The sequence below is a fragment of the Clarias gariepinus genome, chromosome 3 (genome assembly GCF_024256425.1).
Source record: "Clarias gariepinus isolate MV-2021 ecotype Netherlands chromosome 3, CGAR_prim_01v2, whole genome shotgun sequence".
NCBI classification, from domain to species: Eukaryota; Metazoa; Chordata; class Actinopteri; order Siluriformes; family Clariidae; genus Clarias; species Clarias gariepinus.
The window spans coordinates 32,779,282-32,794,777 of NC_071102.1; the positions used below are offsets into that span (position 1 = coordinate 32,779,282).

At 40.5% G+C, this 15,496-nt stretch overlaps 1 protein-coding gene across 2 annotated transcripts in view; it reads right to left on the minus strand.

Moving 5' to 3' along the window:
- col5a3a (collagen, type V, alpha 3a) overlaps positions 1–15,149 on the minus strand; it is a 94,456-nt gene extending 79,307 nt beyond the window's left edge. For both annotated transcript variants that reach the window (XM_053491607.1, XM_053491606.1), the window contains exons 1-2: positions 14,878–15,149; positions 144–311 (exon numbers count right to left, since the gene is read on the minus strand). In XM_053491607.1, the coding sequence (XP_053347582.1) occupies positions 144–311; positions 14,878–14,959 (250 nt within the window). In that variant the 5' untranslated portion in view covers positions 14,960–15,149. The remainder of the gene's footprint in view (positions 1–143; positions 312–14,877) is intronic.
- Between the last annotated feature and the right edge of the window lie 347 nt (positions 15,150–15,496).

Sequence of the window (15,496 nt, forward strand, 5' to 3'; positions counted from 1 at the left end):
GACCTTCAATTACCATTATACTGTATATTTATAAAAATCATTTTGATGATACACTAGTCATATTTTTATTGCATCACTTAATTCTACTAAATCAGATAGTAAAACAGATTATATTCACATTTCTTACAGATGCGTGTGCATACCTGGGAAGAGCTGCTGCGTTGGAGCACTAAGCTGGATTTTTTTCTCTATCCTGAACGCCATGTCCACTTCCTCTGGGTCAGCTCTCTGTGTACACAGCCCCGCCTCCAAGGACACGCCCTCCATGCGATCGGACAGCTCCAGCACTCGCAGGACATCGATCAGGTTATCTAAAAAAAGCAAAGTTTTTAGAGATATAGCAAAGAATAACAATGTAGTCCAGGGGGTCTCAAGCTGTTTAGTCAAACTGGTTTAAATGAGCTCTATTATTAAAAAAAATTAAATATGGACAATAATTATTAGGTGATCGATTGATTCCAATTCACATTATTTACAGGCATAATTACTTTAATTATGCTGCGTTGCGGTCTTTCTTGATGTCAGGTTAAGAGTGTACAGTATAAAGAGTGTGTACGAGCTCATGATATTTTCATATAATGTAATAATTTCCCCAAATATAAACGAAGTAAAAGCCTAATTTTAACAAACATAACCCTGACCTTGCAGCTACTTAGGATGAACGAATGACCAATTGAATGAATGAACGCTGTACATTCATTCTAATCATTACATGAAAATCCAAGCGTCCTGATTGTATGACCTTCTTGCCATGTCATACAGGATGCCCAACCACATGCACACCTCCAGTCTCAGCCATGTAAACCTTTTTGGTAAGATTTCCCAAAATAAAATAAAAAAATCAGTTGCATTCCTTAGCTAAACTATCAACCAACTTGGATATGTAGTGTCCTCTACTTCATGGTGGATAGCAATACATGCTGTTTGGAGGTGTGGGAGTTGTCTGAGCAGTGCATGGGGCTCAAGCTCAAAAATGGCAGCTGTGTTTAAAATCAGTTCTGCAGGTGGCTTGGTGCAACTGTTATTATGGGATAGACAGGTATGGCAGTTTGGCTTGATGATAGTTAAGCTGCACCTGGAACCTGTCTGTGGCTTTTTTCAATGAGAGACTCATCCGCTGCTCTCCACCCCGGCTAGCATCCTCTTTGACTCATGTAATGTTTACTCTTGTCTAAAGCCTATTCATGCGGAAGTAAGCACTAAAGTTTTACGGCTCTTTAAAGCTTTTTCACGCCTCAACTCGTTCTCTGGATATGATTCCTTTATCTAATTTACTTAATCTTAGTACATCTAAAAATGTCACTTAAAACCATTACAGAGAATCTGATGTAGAAAACTGTGTAAGGAGTGGCTAAGACATCTTTATTGTAATATACTACATAATTTACTTTAGACGATATAGAAATGCCATCATGTCCTGATGCTACAATTACGTTAGACTGCTCTTCATCTGATAGTAAGCTAGCGTACAGACAGGTTAATACAAGTGGAATTTAATTAAGATCACAACCACTAAACAACCATAAAGTTGTTGCATGTTCACACAAAAGAGTTTTTTAAAGCTATATTTTCTCAGTTATTTGTTTATCATGATTACGAGGTGGTATTAAAAAGTTTCACACTTATCTTTGTTTACAAGCTCTGAATTCACTATTGATGGTTTGGCCCCTGGAAGCAAATTTACAATGCACAGTGAAAACTGGTCCTTCGGCCTACAAGGTCATACTCATACACTCACGTTTCGCCACTGATAATGATCCTTAACATGAAGGCCTGGGAGCGAACTTGGTAGCAACACGGCGCACGTTCAAATCACACATGAACATTGCACAAGTTGTCAAATGGTTTCAACATTTTCAGAGGTTGAGCTCATTGAGGGCCTTTCTGATCTCTCGTCATTTGCTCTGTGGCAGATTTGCCTCGTTTCAAACCGAATTTCACATTCACTCTTTGTTCTAAATTGCTGCCCATGATGAAATAGCAGATGTGGTAATGCACATGGTCAAAAGAGCACCAGTTGCGCAGCTCCAGACACATTATAATGTCTTTTGGCACACTGACTTAATAAGGTCGGTGCTCCCTCTGACTTTGTGTGCAGCCTTGTGCTGCCATTTGTTGGCGTGTTACCAAACTAGTCTTGTAACTTTTTGATACCACCGTGTATTAGCAAGGATAGCTAGCCAGCGAGTTACCTGTTAATATACTAGCTTATAATTGTCTTTGCTTTATGTGTGATTTATGAAACAGTAGTAGTTTATTTGTTTAGAACACAGCATTTTTTGTATCTATGTTTACTGTGTGTATATTAAGAAGTAGTGATAGAAGGGCACTGGTGTCTCAATGCAGTGCCGGTCTGCATGAAGAACCTCGCCAAGTTGTGTATGGACTAGATGGTCCACTGTGTCCGAGCCCTTAGTGGGAGCAGTCAAAAGACCAACAACAACTCGCTAAGATGTAGTGTTGTTTTCATCATACACCTCGTGTGGCTAAAAATGACCATTTACCTCGTCCTCTTGCATGTGAATTATCACTTTGCTAACTTAATTGCCTGGACCTGTACAGTATGCTAAGCATCATACATACATCATACATAATTGTGACTTTTAGGTGAAATCGATGAGTTCACTTAAAAGTCACAATTTTGGTTCAGTGAAAGTTTAAATAAATCTAAAGTTCTACCAGCGAGAAGAAAAAAATCGATATGTAATAAGGCTCCAAGTTTTTTTCTTTAGGTTAATTTCTTTTCTTCATAAAGGTAACTGGGGACATTTTGGAATGGGTTTTGGTATCTTAAGCATTTTACGACTGAACTGTACCCTAAATTTAAATTTGCACCGTGCTTAGACTTTTTTTTTTTTTTTTTTTTTACACTGTCCTTTGCTTTCCTGCATTAATCAAACATGTGGGAAGAGTTTGCTTGCTGCTGCCTACACAACACTGTTGGATTTTTTATGGCATTATTTATTTGCTTAGCGGATGCCTTTTTTTCAGAGACCGAGCGCAGAGCAACGCGAGGCATGGCAACAGACTAAACAGGGGGAAAGGTGAGAAAAACGGCCAAGTTACGGCACAGAGGAGAACATCGGGTCTGGATTTATATGTCTCCAGACATGAAATAAAAACGAATTATACAGAAACTGTAGATATATACGTATGTAGAGCTACTTTCAATCTTAAACCTATTTTCTAATACGCATTGGCACGTTTAGAATTATTGCTCTAATTCATATTAATGGTAATGTTTGGCAGTTTTGTGATAGTTGCAGATCAGGGATCTGGACCATTTAACTGTAAAATAACTGACTCTTTTAACACACATTTATAAACATAATCCAACAATTTATTTTCATATGAATAATTTAAATATACACTTTTGGCTACGTATTGACGCCATGGAGGTGGAACACAGTAAATGTATTCATTGTGCATTCATTGATTCATTTATTTTATTCTCTGATGGACCGGTGCCTAGCATTCAGTCTCTCCCTGTTACAGCTCAGGTTTAATACCCAGCCTTTGGAGGTCTTAGTGCTGGTCCCAAGCCCAGATAAGATGGGAGGGTAGCATCAGGAAGGGCATCTGGTTTAAAACCTGCCAAATCAAATATTCTGACCTGGTGATCCTCTGCGGCGAACCCTAACAGGAGCAGCTGAATGGAGAATGAACAGCATATTAAATAGTTAGACTGTTTTACAGGTCACATGTCTAACAGGGCATGATGTGAATTGAATTACTAATTAAGCTGAACAGCAGCACAGCTGTGATGTGGCCGCAGACACAAGGGCACAGCCAGAATACTGAAGATATCAGTGAAGATATGATTTGCTTCTCCAACATACTGTATATCCTTCAGTGTCAGGTGGAACTAAGTAACTGCGAATGGCGGAGCTCGCAACTGACAGTTAGCGTAATTAATATGGGTGAAAGTAGTTTTAAATTCTTACCAGTACTGTGTATAGCCAAAACAGAAAATGATTAAACCATGGAAGAGGTAGACAGTCCTGAGAAACTCACGAGACTTGCACTTGTTCCGCTTTAGAATATCATCTCTATTAACTTGAGTTGAATTCTATTAAATGGAAAGGTAATGTGGTTTACAATTCTTTGTTCCGCACACAAAGTAGTGCCGCTGTTCAGGGTGTTACAGAGCAATTTGCAACAGCACACTTTGGGGTCTGGGGTAAGGCATAAGTGCAAGTCTCGTCTGAAGGTCCCAGGTTCAAATCCCGTGACTGCCAATTTGTCCCTGTTGGAGACAGGCCCTTAACCCTCAACTGCTCACATGCATAATGAAACACAAATGTACTGTAACTTGTTCTGAATAAGCGCATCTGCTTAATGCCTAAATGTAAATGACATGCAGGCAATTATTAGGTAGACAAAGTGTTGTTTAAGATGATATAACGTTATCAGACCTGTTTTCTTGCTGTAAGTGCTTTTGGGACTGGTTTGAATGTGGCAGGCAGCTGCTCTTTACACTTTTCAGACTGTACAGACATACTTTCACCCATGCTGGTGACCGACAGTAAGTATAATTAACGGTTATTAGAACAACTGGGACACGGATTGATACTCATAGTTAAAGGTCCCAGTGCTGTTATTATCTATTATCACGACTCATGGAATGCCTCTAGTCCAATCAGATTACTCGGTCAGAACTAACTGTTGTATAATGCCATTTAACACTTGACTATGTATAAATCTAATGTAACCTTAAACTCAATAATCAAACAAGCTTAGTTTTTTGTTGTTTTTGATCTATTACAAAAAAAAGAAAAAAATTCCCAAACGAGGACATACCAATTGCCCCCACAAAGTAAAAACTGCCAGATATTCATTCCCATGTGTCTGGTCTTTCCCAGGACAATAACATGCTTACACACACAAACACACAAAACACACAAAGACAAACATGCACTGTTAGGAAGAGGTGCTTAGGAGATAGAGCAGCCTTATAATCTTTAGCCTAATTATGGATTGAATGTCTGCAAAGCCTAGTGTTCCAAAGGTAGGACCGGAAAGTGCTGCTGAAAAAAATAAGTCATTAAATAAGTAATCTCTTCCCCAAAACAAACCAAGCTCGAGGCCTCCTTGGCACCTCTTTATAATACGGTGATTTACTCATGAAAATTTAATATACAGAACAAATCATCAGCCCACAGAATGTGCGCACACACATACATACACACACACACATTTTGGATAAAACTGCTCAATGAGTGCATGTTACACACCACAGAGCTCCAACAGACTCTGAAGAACATGGCACTGCCAGATATCTGACCCCTGACCTTGGCTAATTCATGCAACAATGAAACTGAAAAGCTGAAAAGGTCTGGGAACGAGAAGGGAAATGCCTCCTCGGAAAGGGAATTTTTATACATCTGCAACTTCCAGGCTGTTTCTAGAGAGCAAAAAAAAACAACATGGTGTGTCTCAGTAAGCTGAACGTCACCAAAACGATGAACAGCCTTACAGCTGACTGGTCATTTTAATTAAAAGGGTTTAAACTCAAACCTCAATAATGATGAAAACTGCTAGCTAACTTTAATCTAATATGTTCAGTAAGTGGAACATTCAGGAACTTAGAGCTCATAAATCTTATGAGCTTTGTTATAAAATTAAAAATAAATAGATCCTAAAGAGGTGTGTTGAATTTAATTGACAGTTGAAGCAAGTTAACAAGACCACGATCCTCCACGACTGGAAGCTCATCTCAGTGTTTTTTTCAGCCCGGACCAAAAAGGACAAGTGGACATCACGAACACCAGTATTACAAATCAAACAAGTCTCTTTCACTTCCTGTGTCTCGTTTTACTTTAATGGGCATTTGCACGGTCTTGAGGAACACCCCTCCTCCTGCACTTTTTTATAAAGAAAACTCAGGGGTAGGTGGCGCGGTGCCAGCCCGAGGCTCTGGATCCAACCTAATCTCAACACGCTACTGCTTTTTCCTCTCGCACACCTGAGCTACGTCTGTTTCACACACCCAGCCAAACCGAAACAGCCTGAGGCGGCTATGCCTGTGTGTTTCATTTCATTTCATTTTTACACAACACTTTGGCACCAAGCAGCACATGTGTTATGTTTATAAATGAGTCTTTCCTGAACAGGGAAGGTTCACAGCCTATAGAGAGCGGAGATCTGATGAGATATGATCTGCTGCTGTGACACTACACCTGCCTGGATGTGTCCGTCCCTGCAGGTCTCGGGCCGCTTTTCAGGATCACCTCAGATAACCGATATCTCAGATCAAAGATTGTCATGGCTTGATCAGAACATTCCGATCCTCGACTTGTAAGGATTTATTCCGAATGCATAAAACATGAATTCAGACGTGCTGTGAATACCAAATGAAGCTTCTTATTCACCCCAACCTCCCACTCTCCCCCACTAAAGAACCCTGGCTGGATCATCATTCCATAGCTCCAGGGTTCCATGGTTTAGTCCGCGCTTCTTTCGTTGCATTGTCTCAGACAAAAAAAAGTCTGTTTCCACCCCATAAACAGGGACAAGGGGGTAAAGGACAATACCTTACCAACACTTATACGACTACACTCAACTCATACTGCCCTCTGCTCCATTACCAAAAAAACTTAAAAACTTTCCCAACTTCCCTGGTGTTCTCTCTTCAAGGTTAAAAAAAAAAAAAAACTTTACAGACACCCATCAAAGCCATCTGTCCTAAGGACTTTCCTGTATCTAAAAAATTACTAACATTAAAGACTCCTTTAATAAACGTCACCATAGCAAAAACTGTTCTTATTATCTTATAACAACACATTTTGAATCTGTTTGTACATCTTTACTTAGCTGTAAAGTGCTCATTATGAAAAATCCCTGCGAATGTACCATTACTGCAGAAACGCTAAAGTATTAGAACAAGAGCATCAACATAAGACCTGCAGCAACCAATCAGATTTAAGAATTCAGCAGCCGTGTATTCTACTCTAATAATATAATAATCATATCTGTAATACTTTTGTACTTTTCCCAAATGTTTATACTTTTTATATGTTTTTAGCAGAAAGAAAGAACCGCCATGAAAGATGCCTAACACAGAATAGCATCCATGCTTGTCCATCCATATCCTGAAGAGTCTTTGCAGCACGTCACTTTTTTCACAATACACTACAAATTAATGCGTAGCCGATGATGACCAGTGATATCCTAACATAATACTTTTATGTTATTTCTTACTTACTCACTCATTCTCTATAGCACTTATTCTGTACAGGGTTTCGGGAGGCCTGAAGTAGGGTACGGGGTAGGGTACATCCTGGACGGTGTGCCAGTCCTGGGCAAATAATCCAAACACTCACTTAAACAATGTGTGAAATTTTGAGACACCAATCAGTCCAGAGAAAACCCACAAAGCATAGGGAGAACATGCCAACTCCCCACACAAAGACCAGGTTGAGGTGGGAATCAAACTCTCGACCCTGGAGGTGTGAGGTCCTAACCTCTAATCCACTAAGCCACTATCATGTCTCCAAACCGAATGATGTACAGTACTGTAGATCCCCTTATGTATGTCATATCACCCAGTCTTGGTCTGTTCTTTAAATGAATCACAGCATTTGTAAACTTGCTTTAATTTACTCCTCATGCTCGTCTTGCAGTTGACTGCACTGACCGCAGTGAGACTGCACTCTCAGCTGAAGACGTTTATGCAGCTTTTCTCCCACAGTTTAACATCTCTTTACTCTACCCCTCATCCTGATTTACACACAACAGCACACTGCCTACACATGACCCGTCGTAAATTTCAACCTCAATATTATGAGCATTACGAGGACCTTTTCCAAACAAGACTACTCCTACTCAAGCAGAAGTGGGGGAATTAAACTAAACATAAGACTTAGTCTTATCTTTACTGCTATAGCTTTTTCCGGATTATGAAGCAGGATAAGAAGCAGGACCAGCTGAAGCATTTCAGTACCTCGGATTTACTGTACAAGGCTAGCCTTAATGAAATTAACCTGACTGTGACCTCTGACCTGTAGGGTCCTGGAACGAGAAAGGTCTGAAGAAGTGAAATGACTGGAGGACAACAGGACTGCTTCCATAAATCAGTACCTGGCAAACCAGCAGCATAGAGATTATATGCTTTTACAAATGAAAGCTTTCCAGGTCCAGGTTTCTTTGATTAATAAGGGCAGTTACTGCTACTATGCAGAAGTCACTTACTCATTTATTCAATTATGCATTGTCTATATCACTTTATCCTGTATACAGGGTCGCGGGGACCTGGAGTCTATCCCAGGAGACTTAGGGCACGAGGCAAGGTACACCCTGGACAACCCATCGCAGGGGGCACAATACGGGCAATCTGGGAACACAAATTAACCTAATCTGCATGTATTTGGACTGTGGGAGGAAAATAAGTACCCAGAGGAAACCCACCAAACACGAGGGGAACATTCAGACTACATGCACACCGGCAGGAATCGAACCTGGACAAACCTGGAGGTACAAGGCAACGGTACTAATCACTAAGCCACCAAGTATTAACTAAAAATGAGCAACAAAGTAAACGTTTTATCCATTTCGAGTTATCATTTATCTGCAAGATAAATGGTGACACTGGAGATTCCTTCCATAAATATTTAATAAATGTTTCTTTAAAGAACTTGTCACCCAATAAACACGACTTTCCTCATCCATGTTTTCCCTAATTTAGTTTTACCCATTACACACCCACTCTCCAGCTACCACCAGCTTCCAATCAGAAAATATAAGGATTAACACCTTCCTCTGAGATATGTAATACCATGTAACGTCAAGTTCTCGAACTGCTGCTCATGCCGCCCTCTTTTACATACACTAGCTCACAGATATCTACAATAATGCTGTCGTTCCCATCCAGAGAGCATCGCAAATCTTCCTTTCTTGGTCCGGTTGTAAATAGCTCAGCATTGCTTGGGATTCAAGCCCTTTACAAACATTTTAAATGCTTTATGTTGCCCTATGACTAGAGTCACCTCCTTCTAAAAGGGTTGCATCTGTCTCCTCCATGGGCAAATAATAAATATATACAAAAATATGGATGATTTAACTTCTTCAGCGGCTCAGTGATGGCGTATGATCAATGTTCTTCAATGTTTTTCACTAATCCTGTTATTACATACAGTACCTTACAAGTCCATATGAATGAGTCCATTTTTAACGATGACAAATGTAGATATTCCATGTCTTGTGCCCCATGTTGTTGACTTTTTCAATATTTCACTTCTCCAGGTGAAATAAAAGCCTGAAAATAAAAATGCTACTAAAGAAGTAGACAATTCGCCTTTTCATTCATTGGTGTGTATTTTAAAACAAAATTTAAGAGTTAAATGTCCCCAGCTGTTACTCCACCAGTTTCCAGGATAAAAAAACAAAACAAAAAAACTGTTGTTTCAGAAGTGTGTCGTCATCCAGGCTGAATCTGCTTCGAGTTCGGATTGCCAGTTACGTAATCCTCACCTACTCAAACAAATTTGCATATAATTCAATCCTTTACACCAGCACAAGACAAACGTCAGCTTTGGAGCTACAAGAGCTTGTATAACAGGTGGGATGGGGCAGTTCTGGTGCCAGCAGGTGGTACGGGGGAATGTGTGTGCATGTGTGTGTATGGGAACCGAGGCTAAATAGAGTTACACAAATTTTTACTTTCTGTGCAGTTTGCCCTGTTGCTGTTTGGTCACTGCGAGAAAGCCAGATTTCTCCAAAGCCCCTGCATCCACAGAGGAAACACCTGCAGCCCTCGGCATTAGATACTGTCCACTCACACACTGGCGCTCCCATCATGCAAAGCTGCGCAAACACTGATTTCACTCAGAAGACTGGACAGGCTCAATAAAAGAATGGTTCTGTTATTTGTGGAATCATGGAGCGATGACGTAGGGCCTTAAAACACCCAGCCGACTGTCAGCCGTCGCATGCCATCGGAGGCAACCATAAGTCACGCATTGTCGGTTCCTTTCAGCACTCACTGTGCACCGATGTGGACAATTTGATGTTGCGTAAGAGGAAGAGTTCTCTGATCGGTCATTCAGCTGACCGAATAAAACAAGAAACCAATTCTATCACACAACTTCCAGATCATTTATTTCTTGGACTTTCTGCAGAACCTTACAACTCAGACTTTCAGAAAATCTTTTAAGTTGTTCATTCCCCAGGGTGTGCTTAACTGTGTGAATCGAATACAAGCTTGGTGATTGGCAGGTAAGCAATCACGATCTCATTAGAATAATATTAAGGAGGGGGGTGGGGAGACAATGATGGCACATTTGCACCCATTACATCAGTTCCACTTTACAGCCAACACCACTTTCTCTAATTCAGCTTTATGCTAGTTTTGTACTTTGTCTTTTCTTAGCTTTATGCTAGATCTGGTCAATATTTATGCTACAGTAATTAAATTAATAATAAATAATGCTGTGATGTGATTGAAATGAGGATGGTCAGATTGGAAATCATGCAACTTTTTGCCTATTTACACCGTGCTGGGATTTAATAGCATCGCTAGCAAGGGCTGCTAAAACAGCTAAACCTGGGCTCTCTCGACCTAAACAAACACAGCCAACTAACTGCTTGCCGTCCTCCAGAGCAAAATCCCAAGCATATTTTTGCTAAAATCACATCCATTGTTGTAAATGCAGGAATGGTCACACAAAATATCATTTTGTGTTTAACCCAGATGGTACAAGCAAAGATGTGCGTATTCATGCAGTTTCAGAGGACAGATTCATTCACATTAGAGTCAGATGAAGTCACTTTTTTCCACATTATGAATGTTTTTTCCACATTTTTCCACATTATGAATGACATGAAAATCTGATAAAAAAATTTTTTAGCTAATTTATGAACAATACAGCTAGTAATGTGAACACAGCCTTAAAAGTTTACTTAGCTGTGTTTTTGCTGGATTGTTTTGGCGTAACTCACACACCAAGCCTCTTTTGTATAGATTACTACAATTTAACAATTTACATGAATTGACCACAGTCGGGTAAACTGAATTAAATTTCAGCTACTAATGCGAATACATATAGGTCTCGCTCAGCGTCCTTTGCCCTACTGTGAATCGTTGTTTTTTTTTTCTGCTGTAGTTTCTGCTCCTTCTCCCGAATCAACATACTAATAGGTCACAAATAATAAATGCTAATTTAGTTAATGCACAGCTACAGTATATTGTGAAAGGATAAGGAAATTAAAAGGAATAAAAAACTCTCATATATGACAATTTTCTGCTTTCGTGGAGCCCTGGGTCGAGTCATCTTCACATACTGTATAGTACAGTGTGACAAATAGATCAGAAGAATTAAGATGCATGACTTCATACATCCTCAGCTGTTTCCTTGCTGACTCGGGCTCATGTTCCATATGACTTCCTGCCTTTTATGTGCTCGCACAGTGTGGATGGGTGTTCGGTGTGTCTTGCATTATAAGGACATCGGTGCTGAATCTCCCTGTGAACTTCACCCGCAGGAGTCCTCTCCACCAGCGCAGCAGGAGGACACGATACTTACAGTAGATCGACCTCTAATGTCTGACTGATTCACGGGTTTACTGTTGGATAAAATGAGCCTTCAATTTCAGGGTTGATAATCAAAGCCTCCGTTCCCTTCATGCAGGAGAAAAGACCTGCAGAAGATGACCAAAGTCCACAGATTTAACACAAACAATCATGTCATTCAAGTGCTGCACTGAGTTACAGCACGCTGCCAAAAAGGGAATCCCCATTGATACGTGCAACATCGTCAAAGGCAATTCATGTTTGTATAACCTGAGATCCTGGATATCTGCAAGAAAGGGAAAAAAAAAACCTAGACTGTGTGTTTAGGACAAGGCGATTTTGCCTCTGCGCACCAGATGTTTACACAACTGCTTGTAGATTGGAGAGAGGCGCTGCTTGAAACTCCTGAAAGTTATCTACACATACGATATATGCTGGTAGGATTCCAGCTTGTTACAGAAAATCTATTCCAGCGCAGCAGGGAGGTCTGGCTTGAAGAGGGAATGCTTAGCAGTTCCATTAGGAAGCATCTCCCACAGGTCTAAGTAGTAGCCTTCATCCTCCCTTCATTTCTTTTCCTCTGATTCATTTGCTTATGTATAAAGGGATCAAAGAGAGAACATGTTCTCTGGTGCAGACCATGCGAAACAAAACCGGCAAGATCACACAAAGGGGTGGGTATACACGCCTGGACTCCCGTCTGGTTTTTGCCAGGGTAGGAGAACACATGCTGAATGCTGACATTCTGTAAAACAGCATATGAAATGAAGGAGGGGGAAAATGACATAGTGCCCCTTCTGTCATTTCAGAAGGCAGATCAGAAGGATGTAAGCGGAAAGACAAAAAATGGAAACAAGTTCTGAGGATGATTGCAAGAATGCCCTGCTTTTCAACATGATTTGTGACATTACACACAAGAAGCAAAACTTTCGGCTTTCCAACTTAAAGATTGGCCTTATAAACCTAAATGAAATTTAAAGTAGTGCTGTGTCCTGCAAAAGTTTTATCACACTTTATCCTAATCAGTGTTTCACCAGATCCCAATCCTATCCCTGATGCCAGAACAGACACACTCACATCTAAAGTATCTAATTCACCTAGAGGCATGTTGTCGAACAGTGGGGGAAAGCATGGAATGTGAAGGAAGCCCATGGAAACAGGAAAAACAAACAAACTATATTGTCCTCAAACTTTAGCAAAGCAGTTATCAAATATTTGCTAAGATCATCAGAACAAAATACAAAGCAATGAAGCAAGGATGTGGAACAGATTGGACTACGTTCCAGGTGATAAACCGCTTTCAGATATTTATATGCAATTTTTTTACATTGATTTGTTACAGTGTGCTAACTTATGATAATAACCGCAGATTAAAATGCACAGCAATATATCAATATGTCAGGAATATGTCTATTTGTCCCCTGCATTTTTGTGTTATGTCGAGCAATATTAAAATATATATACTGAGAAAGAAAGTTGATAACAAATTGCATACTTAAAATAGATAAGCTTTTTCCAAAGACGAATGATGATGTGTTAATGTGATGAGGCTGGTTAAGAATGTGTGCCAATAGAAGGAGCCAGAGAGAGAGTAGATTAGACATAGAGGATCAGGTAATTATTGAACAGCAGCCACACTGTGCATCACTGTCCTCTTAATGTCACTTGTCACATAGTTGTGAAAATCAAACTAATTAGCTAGCTAATATTAGATGTTAAGTGAACCACTGCATTCTCTCAAAACACACATCACACAAAGAACCGACCAGGATCTCCTGATTTTAGTTCTGCTCTGATCTGACACAAATGATGGCTGATGAAAGACAGAGGCCGAATTAGTACATTGTTAAAGAGATCTGAAGATCAATTGATTCATTTGAGTGTCTTGATTCATTTGACTTACAATCCAAAAACTGTACGGGCTGCAAATACCCCATGATATCTTGCATGCAATATTTATAGCTTGGAAATATTTATTTGCTTTATCATGCAAAATCTAGAAAAAGCAAAGGGTAAACACTCTAATAATTAGCTAACTGTTGCTCATATATGTTGCTTGACCGGTACAGATGCACATGACTCATTGTTTATTCTGCTTTATCCTGTATACAGAGTTATGGGGGCCTGGAGCCTATCCCAGGAGACATAGAGCACAAGGCAGGATACACCCTGGACAGAGTGCCAATCCATACACACTACAGGCAGTTTGGGGATGCCAATTGACCTAATCTGCATGCATGTCTTAGGACTGTGGGAGGAAACCTGAGGAAACCTCCCAAGCACAGGAAGAGCCCAAGGTGGGATTTAAACCCGGATCCTGAAGGTGCAAGTCCACTGCGCTAACAACTAAGCCACTGTGCTCCCACAAAGAGACATCAGCATCATAAAATGCACATTTGAAAAGCTAAATTATAAGAGCAATACAAAAGAGACAACTTTTACAACGCTTCAGATTCCTTGTTAGTACTTGAGAATCGATTCTTCTAGGAAGAGTCGTTTGAAGGAGAACCGATTCCTTCATTAATCGCGCATTAATAATCCCTCAAAGTCACCAAGTCTGCGTCCCAAACCGCATTCACTACCTAGTACAGGATCACCCGCATGCGTGTACAGTCTCTACAAACTGTATAGCTAACTTTAAAACACACAGCGCATGTTTGAATTCATTTTAACGGCGTGTCTTCTTTAACCGTGACGTCACCAAGCAACTCTTCCCCAGTCTGAGTCCGGCTGATTCAAACAGCTCGCGCTGAACCGACACATGAGTCTAATAAGTGATACATCGTAACCAATTGTAACGAACGTCTAAAAATTATTCAGACGTGAAATATGCGGCTCTCAGAAACTTTGTAACTAATAGTTAACAAGAAATCTAGCAAAAAGCGAATGGAAAACATATTTTAAATGTTTATTTAAATCACAATAAACTGCGGTAAAATAAAAAAGTGGCAAGTGTATATGTACGTGAGTCCGTGCGTGTGCGTGTGTGTGTGTGTTAGGGGTGGTATGGTGTCAGAAGCGATGGAGAGGGTGGGGGGGAAACCTTAAGGTATTATTTACCCCAGGACATTTACCCCCTGGATATCCCATTCTCAGGATACCCCCGTAGACACTCATCTCCACTAAACATATTCAAACACTTCACCAAAAAGCGCGCTTTACCCCTTTAGGCATGTTACCCCATACAGTGCTCTTTACCACTTCCCCCTTTTTCATATAGGCTAGTACTTAATCAAAAATAAAAGAAAAAAGTTTCTGTCCACTCAAAAAGTTATTCCACCTCTTTAGATACCCTACATTACCCCCCGCCAATACAGACACTACCCCCTGATTACCCCCTGATCAGTTGTTTTACCCCTCTAATACTTTACCCGCATGCGTTGTGGCGGTGTGTAAAATGATGAGGAGAGCCAGGAAGACTCTCTCCTCTCTTCTCCTCGTCCCTCGGCTCATGTTCAACAGTGCAGAACTCCGGACAGAAGACGCGGTGATCACAGTGAAGCCATGCGGCGATGGGAAAAACAGAGAGACAGGGCAGAGTTAGGGTGAAGCCCGGTGCAAAGGAGTGTCCAGTCAAGAAGTGCCCTCGTCCCTGAAGTGTCCTAGCTGCACTGTGTCCCTCTGCATCCAGTTTCCCTTCTCTCTCTCTCTCTCTTTCTCTCTGATGCGCACTTGTGCGCTCCCTCCCCAAAACTTTCCCTCCTCTCTCATCTCCCCTCCCACGGACAGCGAGGATGAGAAGAGGGTCATATTGCATCCTGACAGTTTCAACCTAACAATCACTTAGTGCCTAAACATCCATCAGACATGACCTGTCTATATGATGATGATGAGGATGGATGATGATGACCTTCATCATCCTACGGTATACTGCTAGAAACTCCAGTATGTTTCACCTTATTGAAAAATATTTTAATAGATATGATAATTCATACAAAGCATTTCGACTTATTTTTATGTTACATGGTTAAGCAACTTCAGAGCGAACAT